The 9,810-nt window shown below is 43.8% G+C and overlaps 2 protein-coding genes across 2 annotated transcripts; one reads left to right on the top strand and one right to left on the bottom strand.

Annotated features, from left to right (window-relative positions):
• Nucleotides 1–2,521: 2,521 nt before the first annotated feature.
• Nucleotides 2,522–7,298, top strand: LOC123165173 (ubiquinone biosynthesis O-methyltransferase, mitochondrial). The gene is made up of 9 exons (XM_044582801.1): nucleotides 2,522–2,921; nucleotides 3,567–3,656; nucleotides 3,905–3,983; nucleotides 4,555–4,632; nucleotides 5,035–5,083; nucleotides 5,324–5,373; nucleotides 6,024–6,173; nucleotides 6,653–6,733; nucleotides 6,814–7,298. The coding sequence occupies exons 1-9, from the start codon at nucleotides 2,647–2,649 to the stop codon at nucleotides 6,940–6,942; spliced, it is 981 nt and encodes a 326-aa protein (XP_044438736.1). The 5' UTR covers nucleotides 2,522–2,646; the 3' UTR covers nucleotides 6,943–7,298.
• Nucleotides 7,299–7,583: 285 nt separating this feature from the next.
• LOC123165174 (transcription elongation factor 1 homolog) lies at nucleotides 7,584–9,810 on the bottom strand (the record flags this gene model as incomplete). The annotated part of the gene is given in 5 exon segments (XM_044582802.1): nucleotides 7,584–7,981; nucleotides 8,074–8,095; nucleotides 8,703–8,773; nucleotides 8,875–9,016; nucleotides 9,786–9,810. Coding segments are annotated over 4 exon segments (270 nt in total). The 3' UTR covers nucleotides 7,584–7,917.

Raw genomic sequence — 9,810 nt, forward strand, 5'->3', positions numbered from 1 at the left:
CTCCGAGTTCTACACACGTTCAGCTCGATGACGTCCCTCGAACTCCGATCCAGCCGAGTGTTGAGGGAGAGTTTCGTCAGCACGACGGCGTGGTGACGATGATGATGTTCCACCGACGCAGGGCTTCGCCTAAGCTCCGCAACGGTATTATCGAGGTGTAATATGGTGGAGGGGGGCACCGCACACGGCTAAGAGATCTCAAGGATCAATTGTTGTGTCTCTGGGGTGCCCCCCTGCCCCCGTATATAAAGGAGCAAGGGGGAGGCAGCCGGCCAAGGGGAGAGGCGCGCCAAAGGGGGGAGTCCTACTCCCACCGGGAGTAGGACTCCTCCTTTCCTTGTGGGAGTAGGAGAAGGGAAGGGGGAAGGAGAAAGAAGGAAGGGGGCGCCCCCCTCCCTAGTCCAATTCGGACTAGCCCATGGGGAGGGGTGCGGCCACCCTTTGGGGTCTTTCCCTCCTTTCCCGTATGGCCCATTAAGGCCCAATACGAATTCCCGTAACTCTCCGGTACTCCGAAAAATACCCGAATCACTCGGAACCTTTCCGAAGTCCGAATATAGTCGTCCAATATATCGATCTTTACGTCTCGGCCATTTCGAGACTCCTCGTCATGTCCCCGATCTCATACGGGACTCCGAACTCCTTCGGTACATCAAAACTCAATAAAACTGTCATCGTAACGTTAAGCGTGCGGACCCTTCGGGTTCGAGAACTATGTAGACATGACCGAGACACCTCTCCGGTCAATAACCAATAGCGGGACCTGGCTCCCACATATTCTACGAAGATCTTTATCGGTCAGACCGCATAACAACATACGTTGTTCCCTTTGTCATCGGTATGTTACTTGCCCGAGATTCGATCGTCGGTATCTCGATACCTAGTTCAATCTCGTTACCGGCAAGTCTCTTTACTCGTTCCGTAATACATCATCCCGCAACTAACTCATTAGTCACAATGCTTGCAAGGCTTGTAGTGATGTGCATTACCGAGTGGGCCCAGAGATACCTCTCCGACAATCGGAGTGACAAATCCTAATCTCGAAATACGACAACCCAACAAGTACCCTTGGAGACACCTGTAGAGCACCTTTATAATCACCCATTTACGTTGTGACGTTTGGCAGCACACAAAGTGTTCCTCCGGTAAACGGGAGTTGCATAATCTCATAGTCATAGGAACATGTATAAGTCATGAAGAAAGCAATAGCAACATACTAAACGATCGGGTGCTAAGCTAACGGAATGGGTCAAGTCAATCACGTCATTCTCCTAATGAGGTGATCCCGTTAATCAAATGACAACTCATGTCTATGGCTAGGAAACATAACCATCTTTGATTAATGAGCTAGTCAAGTAGAGGCATACTAGTGACACTCTGTTTGTCTATGTATTCACACATGTATTATGTTTCCGGTTAATACAATTCTAGCATGAATAATAAACATTTATCATGATATAAGGAAATATATAATACTTTATTATTGCCTCTAGGGCATATTTCCTTCAAGAAGATGAGGTGGAGCGAAGATAGGGAGATCGCGTTACCTGGGCCGTCATTCATCATGCGCCGCTCCTTCTCATCGCCCTCCCCGCGTGGAGCTCCTCCTGGAGTCAATGAAGAAGAAACGATATGGTAAGGGCGCGATCCACCGCTCCAATCTAAAGAGATGATATGGCTGCAGTGTGCTGCCGCTTGAAGTTGCCGCACGCAGGAGGAGGTCAGCGACGGAGATAGAGCCACGAGATCGAGAGCGATGGAATTGGGGGAAGGGGAGTGGGAGCCTGGAGGTGGGACGACGTGCGTACGTGGGCTGTTTTATTTTCTTTTCCTTTTTTTTTCTTTCGTGCGAGGAGGTCCTTTTTTCACGTACGAGGAGAGGGGGAATCGAACGAGGCGGATCTCGTACATGGGCTGAGTTGGTGATTTTTGGGCTGCTACATGCGTGTGGACCTCGGGTGATGGTTTTTGTTTGAAGGGAGGGGGGATCGAACGAGGTCGAACCATCACGACGTTCGATCCCCCTTTAATAGTAGAGACTATGTTGCATCTAGCTTTTGCTGGGCTCTCAAGCAACATACTGCAAAAAAAAAATTGTACATTGCAAACAAAAATGAAGACACAATCAATACATACACAGTGTTTGGAATCAATCATTTTGTTTACTTATACAGTATATAGACCTCTCTTCACAACGGTTTGCCTACTTTGTCACCAAAATCAAATTATGGGAATGCCTTTGTGTGTTTGGCCCATCAAAGTCCTTGTGTGAGCTCCGTTTAACACGCTAATCCACCTAACAAATACTATACATCTGTCATACGATATACTCCACACAAACAAGCAATAGCCGGAACCAAACGCTCAGACGAAATTATTCCATTCTATCCCATTAGCTATATCAAACAAAGAGATAAAGCCATTACATTTCACTCCACTTGATTTTACAACCAAACACACCTTGATGTCCAGCAGCTGTTGATAGGCACGGTGCATTCCACGGAAGTTCCAACCCGAACCGTGGATCGGAATCCTACGGTCGTGATCTCGACACGTCCAGCCAGACGACCCCTTCGAAGCGACGCGACAGATTCCAGAGCACCACCACCGTGGTCGCCGCCGGCTCCGCTCGCGCAACAGCACACGATGCTGCGCCGCGTCGCGCCGCCGCTCCGCCGAGCCCTCGCCTCCTCCGCCGTCCCGCACCGCGGAGGCGCGCGCCTTCCCGACCCGGGCCTCTCGTCTCCCCACGCCCTACCCCCGCAATGGCGCCGCTGGGCTTCCGCCGCCGCCGCTTCCTCGCTCCCGCCGCCTCCGCCGTCTCCTCCCCAGGGCCCGCCGCGGCACGCGGGCGGGGGATCCGCCGCGTCGTCGCTGAACCCCGCCGAGGTGGCCAAGTTCGCCGCCATCGCCGAGACCTGGTGAGATCCCACTCTGGCCTCCTGAGTCGGTGAACCCCCGTGCTTTATGCTCTGAATGTTTGGTTAAAAATTTGGAGCAAACTGGAGCTGCAAAAATTGTTGGACCTGTTGGATCCGAATAGCGAAATAGGCCTGCCACAGGTCACAATGATGAACATTATGCACAGGGAATCAGTCACTGTTGGCATCGCGAGCACCAGACTTAGGTACTTGTTCTGGTGCAGCCATGAGTTGCTTAGAAGTTAGAATAAGCTGCAACAGCTGGTGTAGTTTGTCGACGCTTTCCAGTGAATTGGTATACATTTTTGTTCTGTATATATCATCAACATGCCTCTATATATGTTATATATATATATATCAACGTGCCTCAACATGTTCAGGGAATTGCACGAAAAGTACTATGGTGTGCGTTGAGAATGCCTACATAGTTTTTCATGTTTAACAATGGTTATTAAAATCAAATCTGGTGTTTGGGGTCTTTCTATCATATCATCTCTGTTCTATGAAGAAGCATTTGTCTGCCACTCTGCCAGTGCAGCACTTAGTATAGTCTGTATGTTAAGATGCTCAAAGTGAAGGGCGTGGCAAGTTTTTCCTTTGCATATGATTGGTTACTGATGATGATACTGCTTCTGGAATAAATAGGTGGGATTCTCAAGGTCCATTCAAACCATTGCATTTGATGAATCCGACAAGGCTGTCTTTTATCCGCTCCACACTCTGTAGACATTTCAGGTACATTTAACGTATCCTGCATTTTGTTTTCTATAGAGCATTGCTGTTGTGGTTGTTAGTTTTTCTTTTTCCCTGAAGAGAAGACAAGTACTGGACTACTTATTGTACTGTTCCTTATTCTGTATTGTGATTATTTTTCCGTTGCTCATTTCTCATCATCAATATCGTTGCCTTTTGCTGTATTTTGCCTAAGTTCATCCTAAGAGATCCAGATTTGCTCTACTGTCTAAAGTTGTTAATTCTTCCAGGAGGGATCCATATTCAGCTAAGCCACTCGAAGGTCTTAAAGTTATTGATGTTGGATGTGGAGGTGGCATTCTCTCAGAGGTATAAAGGCTTTGTCAGCCAATTTTTTGTAATAATTAAAACCTTCTGGTGGTTAATATACTAGATGGTAAATAGTTTTTGAGGGTTTTTCATCTGTGTGAAAGGGAGAATTAAGTCATCTAGTTCACTGATATAGAAATGGATAATGAATATGCAATATTTTCCTTCTTACTTATCATATTCTGTTTTATGTCAGGTATCACATTATACAACTTACTCACATTGAACTTTTAGATTTAAATTCCTATTCACAACTATAGCTATCTTCAGCATTTTGACTTGCTGATCTCTATAGCCTATAATAAATGTCTTAAACTATCCATGATGTGTTCTCCTTGCCTACAGCCTGAGTTAAGCTTATTGATGTGTACTTGGGATAAACCCAGAACTTCAAGTATTTTTGAACGGAGGGAGTACTAACTAGTTGGTTTGAAATTGTCAGTCTTTGTCTCAGGTCAACGTCTTTTTAGTGTTACAATGCAATTGGGACTTTAACATGTGTTCCCTCATGTGATTGAACTGATGGATAAAATATTTGTTGACCTTTTGGATCATCTGTGTTGGATGACAGCCTCTTGTTCGGATGGGAGCTACAGTTACTGGTATTGATGCTGTTGACAAGAATATAAAGATTGCGCACATTCATGCCGTATGTATTACTCATCTTCATGTCAATTGTTTAGTAGAAATAGCTGTGCTTATTTTCTTGTCACTTATTTTACGTATAATTTAGACGAGAAAGGTATACTGCTAAGTTTTATTATTGGCTTCCTGCTGATAACAGTGAAACATATAATGCTAATAAATACGGTCTTGTTCATACTTTACCTGATGATATAGCATATGATCACTATGCATGCAGTATTAAGCCTTTTAGGACTGATGGCTTCTATGTTTTTTTCCTCGACCTTTAGTCCTTTTACTCATGTATAAATATCAAATGCCCCTAGAAGTGCATCGATTGTTCATGATTTTACACTGCCGAAATTGCCAGAACCATGATGGATTTATTATATTTTTAGCCAACGATTTTTGCTTCGTTCCTTTGCAGGCATCTGATCCAACAACTGCTTCCATTGAGTATTGCTGCACAACCGCTGGTAATGGCTTCCAGGGCATATTCCAGTGACAGTTAGTTATGTAGCCCAACTATGTAGTTCAAACATTTGATGTCTTGATTGAACATATATTTTCTCAGTAATTAACCAGACTGTAAAGGAAGACCCTCAGCTTTCAAATTTAGACAAGATAGATTAAATTGAGATATATAAGTAATTTACATCTGCTGTTTCTTATGGCTGAAAATAGCAAAACTTATATGTATTATTGTTCATATGCAGAGGATTTGGTAAAAGAGAACAAGCAATTTGATGCTGTAATTTCTCTTGAGGTATGAACATTTTTCGTCCTGTCTTACACCCCTGTTGTCTTCCAAAGGTGTTTGATAAAAAATAGATTGCCTCCATAGCTCATTTAGCATAGCATACACTATCAGAGAGGTGTTTTGGTAATTCACTGATGCAGGATCCCTTTTAAAACCTTTGTTTGATATTGAAGACTGCTTTTATCATGTATTACAAGCATATAGGCTATAGCTTCTGCTAGAACCGTGTGTTAGGGGGGCTGCTGGCTCTAGCCACTCAAAGAATGGATATAATCCAATAAGGGATACAATCCCATTAGTTAGGACAGTTCAACTTATATTTTATTTGTCAGGGGCATCAATACAAATAGAAGAGCCATCTCCGCCATCCAATCAATTAAGCTACAAGAAGTTCATGATGAATCTATTCTGCCTGCATGTGTAGTCTCCCTCATTTTTTTGTCGTCTCTCAACCCCTAAGTCAAGTCATGTGTTCAACGAAAAGGAGACACCAGTGCAAAATATTGGGAGAACTTTGTGAATATCATAACACATACCACACTGTATAGGCTCTTTGTGAATAGGATGATTAAGTACTGTGTGCCTTGCACGTACAGCTTTCTTAACTAAACTAGTGTACTGGATCAAAAAAATGAATTATCTTAATATATTTGCAGGTGATTGAGCATGTTGCCAATCCTTTGGAGTTCTGCCAATCTCTATCAGCTTTGACAGTTCCTAATGGTGCCACTGTGATTTCTACAATCAACCGGTCAATGAGAGCATATGCGGCTGCCATTGTTGGTGCTGAATATATTCTCAGATGGGTTAGTCTTATTGTCCATCTTGCATTTTTTTTGTTTCAATTCCTACGGAAGATTGATTCACATAGTTGGCAGTCAACGGTTGCTAGCTTAGCAAAATCTTGACTCCTGAGATTGTAAGATGTCCTAATTGCTAATGCTCATGACTCATGAGCAGTCTCAAGCCAAAAGAAATGTTGTTCAATTCATCAGCCTATCATATGACTTTGCATATGCAATGGTAGGAAGGGCTGTGTATAGCCGTGTATAACAGATGACAGATAAATATGGATATATTGATCTGTATAGCTGTGTTTGTTGGGCTAGAATTCAATAAGGGTTCAGATCCTCCAAGGAAATAGAGTGCTATCATGTTCATTCACAAAATAATCAACAAGCTGTTTCAATATATGCTCATCCCTACTAAGGTTGATGCTCCGATGAATCTGAATCAATGACACTGTACTCTTAAAGTCTTAATGGTTTTCTTTGTACTTTTACAGCTTCCTATAGGCACACATGAGTGGTCCAAACTAGTCACCCCCGAGGAGCTAGTCCTAGCACTGCAACGAGCCTCAATCTCCGTAAGCTACTATTAATCACTCCCACGCGATGATCTTGCTGCCACTTTATATAACTGACAGCTTTGACATCTTGTCTCCAGGTGGAGGAAATGGCAGGGTTCTTCTACAATCCGTTGACCAGAGAGTGGTCCCTGTCTGATGATACTAGTATAAACTACATTGCTTACGGCATCAAGAAAAGCGAAGCACCCTCGGCGACGCCACAGTAGCAAGATTAGCTAGTCGTGGTTGGAGAGGATGGATCGGTTGTGAATTACTGGAACAATTTTTGGGAAGCAAAACTTATGCCACTTAAGATCTTGGCAGGGATCACAATCAAGCAGCGGCAAAGAAAGGTTGTAATCCTGGAGTAGTCTTGTTTTCTTTGAGAAGTTGATGGGAGAGACCGGCTAACAAGTAGGGCTAGTTTAGTTTCCACTGTTTGTAATAAATGTATGCTTCATACAAGTTCATCAAGTTTGGGGTAATCCCCTGATCTACATTACATAAACAGAAATATACTGCCCCTGGGCAAGCAGGAACTGTCAGGTCAAGTGAAGGCTAATGTTTTTTGGTCATGTTTCTATTTGCATTTCTTCTACTTTTTTTTTTTGAAATTTCTTGTACTTGGTAGGTTGACATGTTGGTATGCTAAATAAAATGGATTTTCTGGAGGGTGGCACCCTTGATCCCAGTGCAAAAACGGGAATTCAGAAATATTCTGAATTTCTTGAAGACCAAAAGCAGACTTCAATGCCATTTTCATGCCGGGAGGAAATATGCAAATTTTGCTACACCTTAACCTGCAAGCTTATTCACCATTGCAGATTTCTACTCCATTTCGAACTTAAAACAAGCAAAGTCAGCCTGATGAATGGCAAACATGACTCAGATACATGAACAAACCACAAGCTTGAGAACAACCACCAACATAGCATTCTTCTCTGGTACTGAAATTAGTCCTAATCTCAACCATTATACTAACATACTGGCTGAGAACCAACCCTGGACATGCAACACTACTATTAAGGTTCAAACGCAAGTACACAATATCATCGCTTGTTTATTAAACGCAGGATGAACTGCCTACTAACGGTTCGATCAGCCATAACGCTACTACAGACATGGCTGAAGGTGGCAGCCAATAACACCAACGCATTACAGTCATAGGAGTAATAACCATTTCATTTTGCAACCAGACATGCTCATGCACCATCATCATCTTCGACAGTGTTGACGCGCTCGCACTCATCGATCCATTCGCTGTATCTGCAGGAAAGATAATACGATCTTCAGTTCCTGGTCTCTGACGTATTTGCACCAACTCACTAGTCAAGAGTTATTTGTTGGATTTGACTTACATATCAATAGGCTCAGTCAGCGCTGCACCAAATAAAACAGATAATTAGTACAATATACAATATACTAAATACATGTAGCTTAGCAAGGGTAAAAAACTCTACTGAACACTGTTTCCTTTACATGACATGGTTATAGTGTTATACACAAACTTGAAAACATGTGGCACAACAAAGGTTAACCCTCTACAACACTGTTTTTCATTTAAGCAATACTATTATACAGGTTCAGTTCTGAACTTCTGACGATGCAGGTTTATTTCAAGCAATTCAGTTAACTCAGACTTGGAACATGAAAAAATAGGGAGCCACAGGGCTTATCTTACAAGCATGGTTGTGTGATTCAATGACAACCAAGTACGCATATAACTGTACAAGATAACTACTTCGGCACTGCTCCATTATGACCTAGTTGATTAGAATGACTAAAACCCTAAAGAGTATATGAGATAGGCATGGTTGCAGGAAATTTATAGATAAGCTATACCATGTTCCTAGAGCTGTAAGCATTAGGTTGAGAAGAAACAAAAACAATGAGATGTCTGGTGCGGAATTTTCTAGCTGAGAATCAATCAGTATGGGCACCTACTTTAGGAGTACAATTTGCAGTTCTATGTACAAATTGGACATACCATTTACAGTGGTGCTGAAGCTTTCCTGGCAGATTCGACAATTGGCCTCACCAATCAGATTCTTCATATCACTGAAGGGAAAAAAAAGAGGGAAACCCCAGTCACAATGTTGAATGGATAGCAATCCAGTACCAACCAATTTAACAGGAAAACATGTGAAGACAGTACTAACATTCGGCATTCAACACTGCTGCCATGATTGCAGAACGGGCAGGAAAAGACAGTGTCGAGCTTGTCCATCCGCTTCTTAGGAGGTGGCTTAGCAGCTGACTTTCTCTTCCCCATGGTTCAACTTCTTTTTCTCCCTTCAAAATCTAACAAGTGCAGTGGTTATAATCAATCAAATGATGATAGGACAGTTATCACATTGATAGAGTTGCTGGTTGCGAGGAACATGCGACAAAGAAAGCATTAGTTCATATCTTTCAAGAAATACAATAGTTATACGCAAGGCAAGGGGATCCAATGCTATCTGAGGAACGCAGAGTCCTAATTTACCATAAAGGCACCGAAGGGATTTTGGCAGTACCGAAGCTATCTGGCCCGCCAAGCAATCAAAACTTGTAACCACGCACACAAGATAGCAAACCAATCATCTACGAAACGGAATCCAGGAACACAATACCAATGCCTGATCCTGCCGCCATGAACAACGCACCCACTACCAAATTATCAACAAATCGACCAAAGACGTGCTTAAATAAGAGATAATTTGACACAATCAGGGCCTCCAATCCAACCCAATCTGCCTATTTCCGTTGAGAATTCGACGAGAACGAGAAATTTTGGGAGTAACCCTAGCCAGCCATCCGTACCGGCCCAACCCACGACAAATCACGAAGATGCCACCCTGGAACCCACCCAAGGGCGCCGCCGCGACACCCCACCGCGACGGACCGGGCGGGCGCACCGCCCCTCCCAGAACGAACACGAATCGCACCCCCGACACGAGCCAGGGAGAACCGCGAGAGAGAAAACCCACGGCGGGGCGTCGGAACCTCGGGGCAATCGGCGAGGCGCGCGAGCGGGGGCCGAGAATGCACGCGGATTCGAAGGGTATTGGGTGGGATTCGTGGTGCTCACCTCGGGGCGTGCGTCGCGTCGGACG

Source organism: Triticum aestivum, chromosome 7D (genome assembly GCF_018294505.1).
Source record: "Triticum aestivum cultivar Chinese Spring chromosome 7D, IWGSC CS RefSeq v2.1, whole genome shotgun sequence".
In the NCBI taxonomy this organism is placed as follows: Eukaryota; Viridiplantae; Streptophyta; class Magnoliopsida; order Poales; family Poaceae; genus Triticum; species Triticum aestivum.

Bases quoted from the DNA above. Each gene is read 5' to 3' on its own strand.
- LOC123165173 (XM_044582801.1), top strand. From the start codon at position 2,647: ATGCTGCGCCGCGTCGCGCCGCCGCTCCGCCGAGCCCTCGCCTCCTCC. The intron at 3,984-4,554 runs GTATAAAGGCTT...GTTGGATGACAG, and splicing joins GAGGTGGCATTCTCTCAGAG to CCTCTTGTTCGGATGGGAGC. The intron at 6,734-6,813 runs GTAAGCTACTAT...TCTTGTCTCCAG, and splicing joins TGCAACGAGCCTCAATCTCC to GTGGAGGAAATGGCAGGGTT.